Genomic DNA, 17568 nt, shown 5'->3' on the forward strand with positions numbered 1-17568 from the left:
CTATTAAAATATCTGAATACTACTTAATGGTCCAGTGTGACCATTTAATACAACCTGTTTCTGCCTCTGATCCTGAAAAATTCTTGCAGAAAGTTTTCAGGCAGTCCTTATTGGCATGGTGATGCATTACTTCAAAGAATGTAGTACAAAATACCTCTGTATAACTTTGCCCCTTTAGGCTATATAGTTTTTTTGAAAATTGACTATGAAGAGGTGTTGCAGTGATGTTTCACATTTTTGAATGTGTGCTTTCTGTGTTTTCAGTTTATGTTAAACTTAGCATCACTGGAAAACAGTGTGGTTGGAAGGATACCATAGTATAGAGGTCCTCATTTGACATGACCAGGTGTTGTGTTAATTCAGTAGCAGTTTTAGTAAGTGATCAGAATAGTTACCCTGTTCTTCACAATATTGGTTGTTCTTCACTGTATAGGCCCTTTTAGTTATGTGGAGCAACAACACTAGATTTTTAAAATCCAAATATTAAATTAGCACACAGGGCTCCAGCACCTAGATATCATAAGTATCTTAATATGAAAATTTCAGTAGTAGATCTTTGGTTTGTCTGAATTTACTGAAATAAAGGTATTACAGTCTTTTTTAAAGTATTAAAAGTCTGCATAAAAGTATTACGCTAAAGATTACCTTAAATCAATTTCAGGAAGACTATTGAACCTGATGTTTCTTATCCCTTCATTTTCAGGACTCCAGTCCAAAAAAAGAACAGAAAACCTGTATGTCTTCAGTCAATTCAGGTTGTGCTCCTGTACTGAGTTCCAGTGCAGCTGTGAGCACCCCAAGCAGCTCTAGCTGCACAGCAGCTCCAGAGACCATCTGCTTGGATGACTCACTGGATGAAGACCTCTCTTTCCACCCACCCTCACTGGACTCTGTTTCTGATGCTCTGGCAGTTATCAATAATGGTGCCAAGGGATCGCCTCTTGGGTCCACCATAGACACAACAACACCCAGACCTCGCCCTGGGCTGAGGGAAGAGAAACTAGCAAGCATTATGAGTAAGTTGCCTCTGGCAACTTCAAAGAAAGTAGAGCCCACTCAAACATCCCATTCATCAAGTCTTATTGCTGGTCACACAGGGCCAGTACCAAAGAAACCCCAGGACTTAGTTCACACTGGTATCTCTTCAGGCCTTATTGCTGGATCTTCAATTCAAAATCCCAAGGTTTCCTTAGAGCCTTTGCCAGCCAAACTACTTCAGCAAGGACTACAGAGGTCAAGTCAGATCCAAGCTGCTTCCTCCTCTTCTCAGACTCATGTTTCTTCCTCTAAGACTCAAGCAGCTATTTCCACCTCCTCTCAAAGAACCAAGGATATCTTGGTATCATCTGCTGAGGCTCAAGGTGGTACTTCCTCAACATCACAAGTGACAAAGGTGCACCAGCATTCAGCTGTACAACAGAAATACGTATCTCCCTTACAAGCAACTATTAGTAAATCACAGAGCAATCCTGTGGTGAAATTGAGTAGTAATCCCAAACTCTCTTGCTCATCACCAGTGATCAAGGCTCAAGATAAGTCTGTAGTGTATCGCCTGCCTTTGTCTAATCCTTCCTCTGGAAGTGGCTCTCAAGTGTCTCACCCACTGGTTTCTCGGACAGCATCCAGCACCTCTACCTCTAGTAACTATTTAGCCAAGGCTATGGTGTCACAAGTTTCTTCCCAGGGTTTCAAGCCTCCCTTCTCCATGGCTGCCTCTCCCAAACCTGCTGCCTCTCCCAAGCCCACTTCATCTAAGCCCTCTGTGACACCCAAGCCCAATGCATCACCTAAATTTTCATCCAAGTCCACCTCATCCCCCAGGCCTGCAACAACACCCAGTTCTTCCAGTTCAAGTGCACTAGTTTCCCAGAGTAGTCACTCCAGCAACAACCCCCTTCATAAACAGACCAGTGGTGTAAATATCAGCAGGCAGTCTCCCACAGTGAATTTGCTGTCCTCTAATCGCACCTCAGGCCTTCAGCCTGCAAAAAACCCTCAGGCTTCTTCAAAATTGCCCAACTCTTCTCCTTCTGGGACTGTTGGTAAAAATAATCTGGGTGGAGTTGGAATGAATGTACCTGCCAGCAGAGGCAGTAACCTTAACTCAAGTGGAGCTAGTAGGACTAGTCTGTCTGGGGGAGCAGGAAGTGGAACACAGGGTGCTACTAAACAATTGTCAACTCCACACAGACCATCTTCTGCCTCAGGGTCTCCAGTTGTAGCAGCCAGCGTGCAGGTATGCATCAAACAAATTTACATTTGAGCCGTACATTAATGTTTATCACATTTATTTTGTAAGCATTCTTAGGATGTTTTACCCTGATTTGTAAATGTCATTAATTTAATTTTTTACCTTTCTAAGCATAATGCTGATACTGATGAAACTGTTTGACACTAAAGAATATGTATTTCCAGCTGATGTGAAATGCAAGGATCAGTGTGGAACAAATCCTCACTGTAAACTGTCAGTCTGTACTGTGGAAAAGAATTCACTATTTTTCTTTTAACAGCGCTAGAAAAGGTAAGCTTTGTGTGACCGTATTTTCAGGGATGTGGTATGTACTTGCATTATTTGATTTGTGCATTCTCTCATATTTACATATTTATAATGGTGGTGGTCATGTAAGAGGTGTCTTCGTACATTTGTTGTCAGACTTCATGATTACTACAAAACTAGAGTTCAGTTGCCTGTGGTTGACTGCAATTCAAGACTTGTAATTAACGCTTGCAAGGGCTTTTCTTTTGTATTGTGACTGTATTTTATTTTGTAGGATCTAGTCAAACTGAATGAGACATCCCATTATTATATAAATACCCTAGAAACTGAAAGCTTATACTATCACTAGAGACAAGACAAATCAAACAAAACAAATATTTTGAAAATACTGTTGTTCTAAAACATATAAACCTATTATTTACTCAGAAGACAGCCTGCTTTCCTAGGTCGTGTTCTTCTTACTGGGAACTGAGATGATTTGATGTTTTCCTCTTTCTAGTGCTCTCTATGCTGAAGTCATCAATACTTGCAAAAAAGTAGTATTGCTTTAAATTATATTCTTGGTGTACAGCAACTCAAAAACTTAGTATTATTTAAATAGTGAAACATTTTGAAACATTTCTGTTGCATGGGAGTGATGTCTACTTGGCTTCTAGCAATATTTTATAATCTTTTAGTTTGCCATCAAATTCTTCTTAATGCAGCTGAATAACAGGAGGAAGATGATTTTTACAAGACACTTCTATGGTCTTTCATCCTTCTGTACTGAAACAGTCAACAGTAAAAGTCTGGCAGGCTCTGACACAGCGTTCACTTACTCTGGGTGCCTTGAATGGCAAAGAGATCCACAGCCTGTATGCTGTGTTCAGGCCCCTGAGGTACCACAGAGGGTCTGCAGAAGGGCTGAGCCAAGTACAGTGCAGTTTGAGTACTCCTGAAGGTGCCTGGAGGAGACAAAGAGCTACAATGAATGGACTGGGAAAGAGGGTTGTTTCTTCCTGGTGCAGTCAGCAGAATTCAGTAGATGCAATGGCTGTGATGTAGAACAAAATGTGAAATGGGTGTGGTAGTGCTTTAACATGACTGAGAAGGGAAGTAAGCAGTGTTGTGCTGGATGAGATGAATTCTGGCAAACCCTCCTGTAGCTAAAGGCAAGTAATTTTTTTGTTAGAAACACTGGTCACCAAAGCAATGAAATGCATTTTGGCCACAGTCCTACTGAAGAGTTGTGGCACTGAATTGTGGGGGGGTGTGGTGTATAATAAATAACATGAATCTATACTATAATACAGCAAAATAAGGTGTGTTGGTATATAGAAAGGGGTAAATCAGCTAAAGGTACTGAGCAGCATATGGTATCACTAAAATAATTATTGAGACCTTTCATGTGGGCTTTCTGATGCTTCAGAAATTACATTCATAAAAATGGTTCAATCAAAGAAGATAAACCGTGGAATAAGGCTGTTGCTGCTGTGCACTGTGAAGCTTAGTCAGTGGAGTACATTCAAGGAAAGATGGGAATTAAATTATTTATCTCCCAGTTCAAGTACACTGAAGGGGAAGGGATTTGTGATAAGAGGTTTTATGTAGCTATAAAGGCCTAATGGCTGGCTGCTGAGCCAACATCACTTCCAGACTAGTTTTTAGGAACCATGTACTAAGGACTAAGTTACTCCTCTTACAACTTCACATAAGACTGAAAGTGAATCTCCTTTCTTTTAAGGCCTTAGGGATTTAATTCCTATTTGAGATGCTGTTAGAAGATGAGAATGGTACCTGCATTGCTCATTATAATATTCTGGTCTGCTTGCGTGAAAGATGAAACTAGATTATTTCAATGTGATAATAAAGGTGTACTTAACTAGGAAGCTTCCAAGAAGTGTTTGCCTCCTTTCCACTTCTGGTTTACACCATTATTTACCAGAATACAAGTTTATACTTGCTGAAGCCTCACAGAAAGTTACATTTTAAGGACACAAAGCCAGAGAGTACATATGTGATTTCCTTAAAAAGCTCTATCTACCCTTAGTACTTTTGAGCAGAACCTAGCTTAGACTTCTAAGGATCTTAATGACTCAGATTCATGACCAGGATGAACCCTTTTAAGAGCTATTGTACATGAGTCAAATAGAAACATCTGAACTGCGGTTCCTTTAGGGTGTGCTCTGTAGCTCCTTTCTTCACTGTATTTCTCTCTTCTTTTTGAGTGAGTAAGCAAGATCTTGGCAGAGCACTTTACAAAAGCTTGTTTTGAGGCATTTTTTCAACAAATTCACAGTTGCAAAACATTACTGTGTTGCTTTTATTTTGTTGCCCTTTACTAGATTGCATAGACAATGAACAGTTGTCAGTTTTTTGTACATAAGCTTATTGTGAAATTAGTACTTTTAAAGGCAAAAGAAAATTATAGTGTGTTGATGCTTGGCATTCTTTTTTTCTACTTGTGGGATAGAGTATGTTGTAGAAGTTGGTACCTTTAAAATGACCAACATAAACACTTGCTAAGAACATCAACTGCAGGTAAATGCCCTTTACAGGGCCACTGTTCTAAAATACTGTGTTTTCTCATAAGAAGAAACTGTCCTTTCTTTAGCTGCTTTCATCGGAACATCTTAAGACCAAAACTGGTAATAAAAATTTATCCATGCTAGGAGATTTCATCACTTTGCTTTTTCTGTAAGTTGTTATTACAGAACTCGGTGAAATGTCATTTTCATTTTAAGCTCATGCGTTCGTTAAAATGATTCTAAATTTTGGGTTTAGTTGAGGCTTACTTGTAAAAATGCACAGATTTGTAATCCTATTCCGTCTCAGTCTTTTTAATTCAAATAACTACAATATCTGAGTTGGAGTCTGATTCAAAGTGCTTTCTGTACTAACTGTTTTGTAGTAGGTAATTAGAGAACTGAACATCAGCATATGAAATTACTCTATATGCAGTGAAGGCAAGATTGTTAAACAAGAACAAGCTGATCTAATATTACAGGAATTAATGTGATTTGGGAGCTGTTGTAGCTAAAATGTTCTGGCTAATCTTGCATTTTTATTTTAAAGCTGCAGTGAATTTAACTTCACTTTGACATTTAGAGTGGAGACATTATTTTCCTTTGTCTTTTCCTCTGACACGTGCATACACACCTCTACATATGTATGTATGCATTTTGCTAACCTGACTTCTTAAGTTTGGGGATTCTTACATATGAATCTTAATTTTCAGAATTCATTGTTTCTCTGCAACCTTTTTAGAAATAATGTTCTGTTAAGACCCAGATTTGCAAAGGGGAGAGGTGTAACACTGTACTTCTGAAGAACTTCAGATCTGCATTGGATAATTTCATATTATTAACCTAATAGAAGATATTGCATTACATTGTGACTGTAGGCCTAGTGCATAATAAGAAAGGAGATCCAGGAAATTAGCTGTAAGGCTGATGAGAAAAACATGATAGATGAACCATACTTTTGTGTCTGAATCTGCAATATAATTGTGCTTGCTTAGCAGATGAGCACTGGGAAGACTTCTTGGGTGGATAACTGGATATTCATTAATAGTTTAATATACTTCTCAACACTTAACAGAGAATAGTTGATTTTTATACCCTTAAAGAATACAATTCAGATCTTTAAAAATCTTGAAGTACTGCTTCTTCTTTTTTTTTTATTTTTGCATAGTCAACAGCAGGAGCATCACTACTGGCTAATGCCTCACCTCTGACTCTCATGGCATCCCCCCTGTCTGTGACCAGTCAGAACGTGACGTCTGCACCATTAACTCCTTTTGGGATGCTGGGTGGCCTTGTTCCTGTGACTGTGCCCTTCCAGTTTCCCTTGGAGCTGCTTGGCTTTGGGACGGACACAGCTGGAGTGACAACCACCTCGGGATCTACCTCAGCGGCTTTCCACCACAGCCTAACTCAGAGTGAGTGGAATTATGACACTGTGCTAAAAGGAAAGATGCATCCTTAAAATGGAAATTGAGTAGGGAAGCAATAAAGTCCCGAGACGCTTGGATTTAGTTCATAAAAATCCCTACAGGAGAGTAAATGGGATTCCTTCACTGGTAAAAACTTTCTTTACGTAATACCTATTGGTTATAAATCACATTTGATAAGCTTAACTTCATTGTTATATTCACGGTATATGTTTAGTTTTGAACATACTTTTTTTGGGTTAACTTATAATACTTTATTTTTAGAAAGGAGTTGAAAAGTCTTCAAATGTCACAGTTCAAATAAGAGACTTAAGGTTATTCCTCAAAGTAGCCTTAACTCGACAACCTCAGATTGTCTTATGAAGAATCTCTCTTATGAAGAACTGTCAAGCACAATGGCATTTACTTTTTCACGCTTATAAGGAAGCTATTTATATCCTTAAGCTATATGAAATGTTGGTCTTTCTGCCAAATCAAATTATATGAAGAGTTGCATCCCAATAGCAAGGCATGGTCCTTGCTCTGACATCTGACTAACTGTATTTGAATAGGTTTGTCTTTGTTGACTTATTCCAACCATCAGAATGTTATCAGGTATTTATTCTTTGTTGTGGAGATAAGCTGCTACTGCTAGCCTATAAAAACAAAAACTTTATTTCACAGAGACTGCCTCTCTCCTCAAGATTTTTTATCTTTGTTCTCCCTTTTTTCCCTCCAGACTTACTGAAGGGTTTACAGCCAGGTGCTCAGCATGCAGCAACGCTGTCTCACTCACCTCTGCCTGCTCACTTGCAGCAAGCTTACACAGGTAAAGACATGATATGTTTCTTATTTTTAACTTACTTTAACTTAAAAATCAGATTTCTGCTTTAGACTGAAATATAATGTACATCAGTACCTAGTTTAGAGAAGGCACAACACAGGGACAAACATTGGGAGCAGCTGGCAGAACGTACTCTATTGTAGCAGCATTTTTTGGAACCTGAATTTTTTCTCTACTTCTCTTCAATATCAGGAACAAAAAAAAAAAAAAAAAAAAAATCAAAAATTCCAGTACTTTACTGCAACAATTCTAGAAACTGAAGTGTACAAATTCAGCTAGTGGGAAAAAAGGAATAGTACTTACTGGACAGTAACATGATTGTTTACAGGCTGCATAAAGTTTTTTTCCACTAAAAATTTTCCTTTCTCCTTTGAAGGAGAAACTGACCTTCCAGCTAAAAGCTTTTTTCATGTTTTTTATAAGACTATATTCGCATGTGAATGGTGGGATGGTTTCTTAATGGAATGTCTGCTTTCCTTAGGAATTTTATGCTTAATAGGAGGTAGTTTTATTGAGAAGAGAAACTTGAAGCAGTTTGTAAGGCATAGAGCAGGAGAAATTTCAGAAAGCTTTAGAAGGTGCAGTTTAGAGTGTACACCTTTCTTTGTCACCTGTATGTGTTTTCTGGGGACCAGGAGAAGGAATAGAAAGGGTTGGCAGCTTGGTGGGCATTCTTCATTCTTTATTTGAGAGGTTCTCAGTACCAAAAAAAAATTGGGCAGTGTTTTGGTATGAAGCTTGATATATCAGGTTTCAACAATGCTATTTCTAATAAATGACCTACAGAAAAGATGCAAAGTCTTCCACTCAGTAAAGACCATGTACTTTTTGGTGATGCTAAAGCTGAACCTGCCAAATTCTTGTCTCTTCTACTGCAAGTTACAAAAACAAAAGTTCACTCATGCTTTTATTCTTCCCTTTTGTTTCTGTCTCTCAACTACAGATGGAGGCCAAAGTAAAGGGGACACTAAGTTACAGCGGAAAAACCAGTGACTTCTGGACAAGCAAGGGAGCTGAAGCAGTTCTGGTTGGCTGACAGAATCTGCCCAGTTGGGAAAGTGCTTATTGTCACAGGGCTGCTGTTTCTGTCAATGTTTACATATTCTGATCCTAAGCACTGTGGTGAGAGGAAGAAGAAAAATAAAACAATACTTGATCAAAGAGAGAAGGAAAAGGAGGACTGGTCCTCCTGGTCATGCAGACTGGTCGTAGTTTGATATTGCCTAAAGAAACAACCTTTTTTTATCTGCTCTGATTGGCTCTTAAAAGAAATTGATCGTCAAACCCACAGCAGCACCAACATTTTGTTTCTGGGTGAAGTCCAATGAAAAGTGGAAATGGTGAAAGGTGCTAGAATAGGTTTCTCCATTCGAGTGGAATCATCCACTTCCTTAGTGCCCAAAGTGCCCAGTATAAGATTACGTGTAGGTCCTGAGTGTACTATATGGTTGTGGACCAAAGGTTATGTAGAATAGAGACGGTGCTGGGATACTTTGCATTATAATTAAACCTTTAGACAAAAGCAGTTTCTGATAATGGGCATTGATCCAGCTTTAGAAGGCTGTTTGACTTTAGGGAGCCTACAGATGTATGCAGTCTCAGCAGAGAATTGTCTTCAAAAACAGATCTGGTACATCAGTATGTGAGACACAGACTATTTGATTTATTTTCAGGGTTTTTTTAGTACAAAAGTTCTTATTTAAGGGAGGAAGGGGATGGAAATTCATTTACATGAAAAGAAACCCACATTTTATTGGTCAGACTAGCATTTCTTTCCCACAATTTTTTTTTTAATCGCACTAATATTTCAGTATTTTCATTTGTTAAGCTTTCTTTTACCTTGTGCTTATTTGCTACTGGAAAGATACTCTATTCATGTCTTTCATGAACCAGAACAAGTTCTTTTCTCATTCTCAGGCTTCATCCTTTATGTAACTCCTCCCAGAAGCCATGCATTATATTGATTTGCTAGTTAAAGAAAGCTGATTGTGACCTGTTCCAGAGTCAGATAAATACTGCTTCAGGCATTAGCCAAAGAGGAGTCGTTCAAAAGCGACCAGAGGTGCCTTCTCTTCTGGGGGCTGAATGGGTTGTCTCCAGCATTTCCAGCCCCTGCTGGCCTGGGGAGTTTGACCTGAACTCTTTCTTACATGGTAGCACAAGACTGCAGAGCTGGCTTTGTTGTTTGGTTTTGTTTTGTTTTTTTTTTTTTCTTTGATAGCAATACATCAACCAGTTCACATGTAAGATTAGGAAGCATCCAGCACGTGTTGCACTTTCGACACTAGGACAGAACTTTGCTGTTGAGTCCCTTGAGCTGTCAGATAAAAGGTGAGAATGGCAGAAACTAAAATAAGTCATAGGGAAAAGGAGCAAATAAATCAGTATGATGCCCTTCTCCTTCAACCCTGAAACATTCCTTTGACCAGAGATGCTGAAATTCTTAGTAGATAGTTCTTCTGGTAGTTTGACTCAGAAACTGAACCAGACACTGCTGGTTATCTCACACCTTTAGAGAGACTTTGACCCCTGAATAATGACTCTTCAATATATTTTGCTAGATTACTTAGAGCTTGCAGGTTTCTTTTACATGTGATTTATTTTTCTTAGATCAGACAACAATTTCTTTTCTATTTAGAGCTCATTTTAATTTTATATAAATATATATACATAAATTTAAAATAATATATATTGTGTATTTAGTATAAAAATGTTGGGTTGAGCTCAGCAATAAATGTTTTTGCACAACACTTCTGTGAAAGACAGATTGAATTAAGATGCATTAGTTCATTAGTTTCACTCCACAGCTTCTGCCAATTAAATGCTTTTGAGCTGGCTGGCACTAATGTTTTGTATGTGGTGTGTTGATCAGACAAGCTTGCATCTCCATCAAGGTTTAGAGTTGAAACACAAACACCGTGTAGACCCTGGCATTAATACTGTACAAATTCTGTCAAAATACCATAAACTAGTTAGAGTGCAAGCTTCATCTGATACTTTTTTTCTTTTCTCCAGGAAGGGTTAAAGGAAGCCAACTTTGTTTTTTGAGGCCCAACAGTTCTGACAGGATGTTAATTCTCTGAACTGTGTCAAACCTGAGAACTTTAACAATGCATGTAGCTAAGGGAGTTGTGGCAGTGAGCCATTGGGCAGCAATATATTTAAAGGACCCCGTCCTAAGAGAGTTCTACCTCTTCTGTGTTTTCCTCATCAAGGCATCCCATTCAAATTGTCATCTTTTGTCTTCATACTTACTGAAATTTAGGCTGGGAGACTTGGAGCCCTTTATAACTACAGCACAAATTCCCTTTCAACATTCCTTTCTTCCTGGAAATACGCTTCATCTTCAGTTGAAGAGTATCCTCTCTAAATCTTGAGGGCAGGAGTAGTCCTATCTCTGTGTCCTATTGAGCTTCTCAGTCTTGGGAAACAAGTAAACTAAAACTTATTGTGGAAATAAATACTAGGGTGATGAAAATCCATTGTTTGTGACATCAGTTCAAACAACCTCCAGCAGGTAACTCTTTTCAGTCATTACACTCCTGTAATTCATTATGTTCCTGAGTGTCTTTTGAATGAACAACACTGGAGTTGGGGACCCTTTACTTGCTGTTTTCTAGTCTGCTTGGTTAAACCTAGCAAGGCCAAATCAAAGGAAATAATAGGGTGGTTCCCAGAGACCTTTGCAGGTGGCACAGACAGAATGGGAAAGATTACTGCAACGTTTGAATGCAAAATTAGGTTAATGTTTTACTGTCTTCTGCGCAGCAGCTCTTCTGAAGACATTTTTCCCCCCCAGGTTTTTACTACTTTTTAAGGGCCTTTGTTAATAAATAAACTGTAGTTGTACATACTAAATAAACCCTCAGTATTCACAAGCAATAAGAAAGCCAAGTAGAGCTGTCTTCTCAGACAGTAGGGCTGAACTTGGTTTGGGGATTGTGTATGAGCTAATGTGTCAAGCTCTCTGAAAGCCCCAAACAAATGCAAGCAATAACTTCAAACATAGGTTTTAGATGTTGAAACTGTCTGGGTAGTATTCCCTGCTACATGATCCAAAGTCCCAAAAACCATGGTAGCTATATGAAATCATTAGAGACTCTTGCAAAGAAAGAAGGCAGGCTAGATGAAAAATGGGCTGCAGTTTCCTGATACCTTGGACTATAACTGCAGTGTTCTCCCATTCCAAGACACAAATGGCCTAAGTCACTTTGTCCAGCCTTCTCTGTTGATTTGAGAAACATGTCTAAATACTGATCAACTGAGTCACAAGTGCGGATGCTGTGGGTTTCACATCTGTTTTCTGCTAATCAGAAGAAACTTTTAATTACCTGGGTTCTGCTTTGTGTTTGAATCTGATCAAAGTTGTCTGATGCACAGATTTAGGGGTGGGACAGGTGCCTAAAGCCTGTTCCTTCCTGCAATCCCATCACCTGACCCTTCCTCCATACTCCTTCTCCACTTGGTGCAAGACCCTTGAGGACATGAAAACAGAGAAATCTGCAACTCTCCCAAGCTGCCATCAGTTGTGCGAACCAGTAACCCTCTGGGAGTCACCTTGGACTCCCAACTAACTTTGTCACATTTGCTGCTACATTCATAAAATGAACTTTTGGCTGTATTTATTAGCAAATTTTAATCTAGTTTACAGGGGTTTTTTGTTTTCTTTTGATTAGTTTTTGCCCACAGTTGGATTAGAAGCATTCGGGTGTTTGGGTTGATGGGTTTTTTGTTTCGATTTTTTTTGTTGTTGTTTGTTTTTGAGTGAATTGGTGAAAGCACAGTGGTCCCTCTTCTACTTTTGTTCTGGATTGTTTTTGAAAATGGCATTGCAGGGAAAACCTACAGCCAAGCCAAACTGTAGAAGGTTTTTTCCCACAGCCAACTTTCATCTTTTGCTGAACTGGGGGGAAAATCATTAAAGGGACGCTTGGTTTTTTGTTTGGGCTTATTAGTTGTTTTGGTTTTGTTTGTTTTGGTTTTTTTCATAAAATGAACCAGAAGGTTAAAGCATTAGGCAAACAACTGATTCATTAACACTTTATGCAATTTTAATTTTATGGAAGTTTTTAAAAAGGTTGGTAAACTTTGATTGGTCCAAGCTCTGGTGAAATGGCTGTTACCCTTCATGACTTACTTGATTCAGGCCTTTGTCCTTTGTTTAAGTGCCTTTTTTGTTTTTTTGTTTTAATTTTATTTCCCTACCTTCTTTAAACTTTTCTCAGCGATCCTGAAGTGCTGGAAAGCATTTTGGAGGAAAATCTTAAGCTTGCCAAGATGGCTTTATGCTGTTAAACTTGGGATTTTTTTCCTTTTTGTAAAGAAAAAAAAAGAAAAACAAAACCAATTGTGTAATGTGTGTAACTGCATAGCTGCTGTACTGTGGCATTGGTTCTATTGCTTGTGCATTCTCTCTCACACGTACACACACACACACAAGCAATATTCCTGAAACCTGTTCATCTTTCTCCATTCTCCTGGCTCTGTTAAATGCTACTTCAAGAATGAACATTTGTGCAAAGATGACAGTACAATAAAAGAGTGTGTGCATGAGTGTGTGTAAATGTGCACGAGAGAAAGGAAGTGGCTAACGGGAATGAAACTTGTTGCATTTTTCTCTGAAGGTTTTGAATTTGTTTCTTAATTAGGTCATGAGTAAAGTGTTATAGGCCCTTATTAATGACTCGATTGCTTCACACAATCACTGAGTCTGAGGCAGAGATGTGTGGTGTGGCTGACAGCCCCAAGGAGCTGGGGGGTAAATCAAGTTAAAAAATAGCAGCTTGCAACATATTTGAATCGAGATTAACTGCAAGAATCTTGTGTGCAGCTGATCATATCTGCTTGATACCAGTTACTGCAAGGATTCTTATATTTACCAAAGTTATCACTTTCCACCATGCATCCTGTGTAAGAAAGAATTTGGTAAAACCTGCAAGAGTGCAGCTGCTAATTGAGTTTAAAGCTAGCTATGGTTCACATGCTGCCTAAGTCACTTGTCATGTTGTACTTTTCAAGTTGTACTTTTCAATTTGTTGAGATTTCATTAGTGGTTTCTTCTCTTACTATAATGAACAATAAGTTCATGTGTTCTTAGCTGCAGATAAATCCTCATAATAGTATCTGTGCTTGTTTCCTTCTCAGACAAAGTTAGCTATCTGCAATAGATGATCTAGTGATTTTAACAGCTTTGTGCTGAGGATCTATCTAACTTATGATTATTATAAACATGAATACCTGAAATTAGCACTTCATTTGTGGACTAAGTGCTAAACTTAAGGTAACATGCATATGCATCACTAGACTGTTCTAGTTCTGTGATGTGCTTCCCCTAGGGAAGTTATAATTTTGAGTTGCAATATGAAAAGGAAGCATTTATTTTACAGAGTTGGAATGGAATGATGAGTCCTCCATGGGTGGAGAACCAGTGTGGAAAGCAGAAAATATGGTACCAAATATGTTCCTGTGGCAGAGAAAAGCTTAACTCAGTTCTTGGCTTGTCTTCACATGTTCAAGTTAACCCGTTAGGCAAACTATGCCATAAGTGGATTTCTCCTACCAATCTAACGGTGCCGTTCAAAGATAGGACTGTTGCTGGTAGCTCAGCCAGTTGGAGTGGTAGTTGAAGGTGCTTCTTAATCTGTCTTAGGTGCATCAGTGAAGTTACTTCAGCGAAGTTTACCACATTCACCAGTTACGTTGCTTAACTCCTTTTGAACACACATGCTCTTCATCCTGGGCTGACCTGTGGGATGAGGAATCTACAGCTGGTGATGATGGCTGACTGCTGCAATCTTTAACAAATGGCGCTCTTGTAAAAATCTGTATCTGTCTACTGCTTAAGAAATCACTGCCAAAATCAGCAGCCAGAAGTATGCTTACTGGGCCACTGGAAAAATAACTGTTGCATAGGGGAATGCTTTGTTTGTGGAAACTTCTGGTGAGGCTTCATCATCCTTTTTCTATGATGCAGTGATCCCTTGCTGCTGTAATAGCCTTTTGGGGCTCTAGAAAGCCCTGGTGCTGCTGTGAGTTATGCTGAGAGATCAACATGGCCTGGAACTGGCCCAAAACTGGGGAAGTAGAAAAATTCCCTGCTACTGTTTTTGCACACTCATAAGTAAAACTGCTAATCTTGTCAGTAGTCAAGGATATAGTCCTGTCTTTTGTAGCCATTTTTAACAGCTGTAGTTCTACCCCAACCACCACCATGTTTTGTATCTAGAAGTGTGTGTCAGTCTCTTCCATTGCTGTCATCTCCTGCTTAAACAATAACCATTAGCTACTAAGATTTTCTTTATGGTGAAGTAATCCCAACCAAGCAGTGTACACTGTGTTTGGCTCCTATCATGCACAACACTAAAAGGGTTTTTTTGTTTCTTCTTAGCAATGTGTGCAGATGTGTTTTATCAATAAATAGTCATATTTGCTATTGTCTAGTACCAAGAGAAAAAGAGTGGGAGAGAATAAACCAAAACCAGTCAGAAGATGCCACTACCATAGGCCAAACTGAGCAGTTGCTGAGGTAGACAGAGCTTCATTGAGACTTAGCAGATTTCACCAGAGTGGGGGAAGAAACTTTTTTGTGTTCTCAGCTTTTTCCAGCTAAGGCCTTAGTTTGATTAGTAGTCACTGATATCAACTATGCAGATAAGTATTTACATGTTTCAGTGTTACATGCATTCCTTTCCCCAGCTACCCCTCTTAACACATATTGAAATTTTACCCAAAGAAAATGGAGTATTTTTGAATGTCTGTAATGCAGAACTTTTTGCTAACATGAAAAAAAAAAAAATTGTATTTTAAAAAAGAAACCCTTTCACTGGTGCAACACGTAGTGTCAAGTGTCATGAAGTTGCTTGAGAGGGAAGCTGAAATCACTTCTTTTGACAGGTTTTGGTCTGAGAGTTTTGTAGAATAGTCAGCTCTCACAATGGATTAAGAAGCTGCAGAAATGTTTTTTAATTTTCAGATTGGATTTGGGAGGAAACTCATGAGGCATCCCAGGTTTCTTTCCAGCATCAGAAGTGAATTAAAGTAAATTCTCATTGAAATGAAGTTCCTTCTAAACAAGGGGAGTTACCAGCTAAATAAAAACTAAATCCCAGTCCCCAGGTATTTCTCACTGGTCTTTTAGTCTTGTTGTATGTAACTACAAATAACAATTTAGCTCAGAGGTGAGAATTGTAGTATGTGTTTTATTGCCGGTGATTCCATCATGTAGCAATTAGTACCATGTTCTTGCATAGTTATCAAGATCTGTACTGGAAATAGATGGAGAAATTTTATTTTTGGACTACTGTAAAAAAAAAAAAAAAAACCAACAAAGTTAACTACTACTTTTTACCCCCAAAAGTCTACTGAGGAGTACTATATTTTAGCAGTTAAACTAGTATCCTTGTTAATGTGATTTGTCTCTTGTAGTCTTTTACTGAGAGTTAGAAGCATTTAATGAGTAATCCTTAAAAAGTTGCCATTCTCTAGCTTAAGATCAATTGCTTATAATAAAAGGGCATCTGTGATAACTTCTGATGATACAAAATCTCTATGTTCATTGGGGGAAAAAACCAGGTGAGGGTACAAGTCCCTGCCTGTTAAGAGGGTCAGTGAAGAAGAGTGCCCTGCACAGCTAATGGCATTGGGGAACATCCCCTCAACAGCAGTTTGGCCTCCATATCCTTTGTTTGGTGTAACTTCTAATAATATATATATATATATATATATATATATATTTTAGAAGTCTGGATATAGTTTAATTCTACCTGACTTGCTGTGATCCCCTAGACAATGAAGGGCTGAGAAACTATTTTGCTGCCTTTCACTGGGGAGCTCAGAATAAAAAGCTGGAGGAAATTTTTTTTGTTATTAACACGTGTTAAATCACAGCTAGAATTCTTTGCACTCCTTGGCTTTGAACAAAGGAGTGCACAGTTACTGGGAGATGGCAAACCTGTTTGAGCTGGTGATTCCTGTGATGCTTTCCTCAGTCCAACATGAATTTGTACAAGGCCACCTTCCTCCTTTTAACACTCGAGTTCCAGATCACAGGGCTTAGCAATGAAGAGAGGATCCGAACAGCCTTGTGCTTACCTGATGAGCTCTCCAGGGAAACTGCCCCATTAAATGCTCCCCTCTTGTGACAACATGCCTGAACTCCAAATGCAGCTACATTTGAGTGGCAAGCACCACTTTCATTTGGATTTTTTAGGGAGGTGTGTTCCAATAACTTCAAGGGATACTGTGGTTTAAATGTGTGGTTTCTTTCCTCTCTCCTTATAAAACTGGACCTGAACACAAGTTTTGAGTTGTTGGGGTTTGTTTTTGTTTTGGGTTTGGTTTTTTTTGTAATAATCTCAGGACCTGAAAGATTGTAGCATTTAGTGTGTCTTAAAAATGATGTACTGTACCAGCCATGGATTTTGTAAATACACCTGTCTCCCTTTTTTGTATTTTAATTTTTTAAAAGTGTGTAAGGCTCTTTGCCAGAGGAACTGGTGCCTGCTTTATCTCCATCCTGAACTGAAGCAGGAAAAGGAAGAAGCTGCTGCCTCAAAAGCCCGCGTCAGTTCCAATGCATTATATTGTTCTGGTCAGTTTAATGGCTGTTAGTCCTTTGTTAGTTGGGAAGCTGGTTAGTTCCTTGCACATTCCCAGTTGTGGCTAGCAGAGCCCTGTCAGGGAGGCTAATTTTAACTCTCTTCTGTGTGACTACTTGACGTTTTCACTCCTTCCAGGTACTCAGGTTACCTATCCCTGAGCAGTCCAATGCTTTCAGAGGTCAGGACTATTGGTCCTCTGTGAGAATGACTGGAGAGCATTTCATTTTATCAGTGCTCTGATCCAAACACAGTCATGGGGTTCGTATCCTGCAAACCTTGCGGGGAACGCTGCCTTCACCTGTTCCGGAAGGGACTTGCCCTTTTCTGCTTTCCTGAAAGGAGCACAAGCTTTTTTAGGCAGCAGACTTTGCTCTGGGATCCACCCTTGCCGGCAGACCCCTGTTCTGCAGTAGGAGCCTTACTCAATTTGGCGTAGCTGTTCCCTGTCCCTGACTGCGACAGGCTTTTTCATGAGTGTACTTTTCTGTTTTTCTATGTGTCACGTGTCTGTGCTGTATGAAATAAAGAGGAATGTACATATTAGCCCTGTGTCTGTGATTTCTCACAAAAATAAAAATGGGGAAAGGTTTCACTTGAAGGGTCGGCCCTCTTGGGGCTTTTTGGCGGGATTTTCTGTTTGGGGGTGGGGGCCTCCTTCGGTCAGGGCAACCGCCCGAGTAAGGGTAACACTGTGTGCCAGGACCAACGCTTAGAAACC

General features: G+C 39.2%; 1 protein-coding gene across 2 annotated transcripts in view; it reads left to right on the forward strand.

Annotated features, from left to right (window-relative positions):
* UBN2 (ubinuclein 2) overlaps positions 1-17393 on the forward strand; it is a 53110-nt gene extending 35717 nt beyond the window's left edge. For both annotated transcript variants that reach the window (XM_064702257.1, XM_064702258.1), the window contains exons 14-17: positions 704-2236; positions 6170-6416; positions 7147-7236; positions 8195-17393. In XM_064702257.1, the coding sequence (XP_064558327.1) occupies positions 704-2236; positions 6170-6416; positions 7147-7236; positions 8195-8244 (1920 nt within the window). In that variant the 3' untranslated portion in view covers positions 8245-17393. The remainder of the gene's footprint in view (positions 1-703; positions 2237-6169; positions 6417-7146; positions 7237-8194) is intronic.
* Positions 17394-17568: the final 175 nt, after the last annotated feature.

The sequence above is a fragment of the Zonotrichia leucophrys genome, chromosome 1A (assembly GCF_028769735.1).
Source record: "Zonotrichia leucophrys gambelii isolate GWCS_2022_RI chromosome 1A, RI_Zleu_2.0, whole genome shotgun sequence".
Classification (NCBI taxonomy): Eukaryota; Metazoa; Chordata; class Aves; order Passeriformes; family Passerellidae; genus Zonotrichia; species Zonotrichia leucophrys.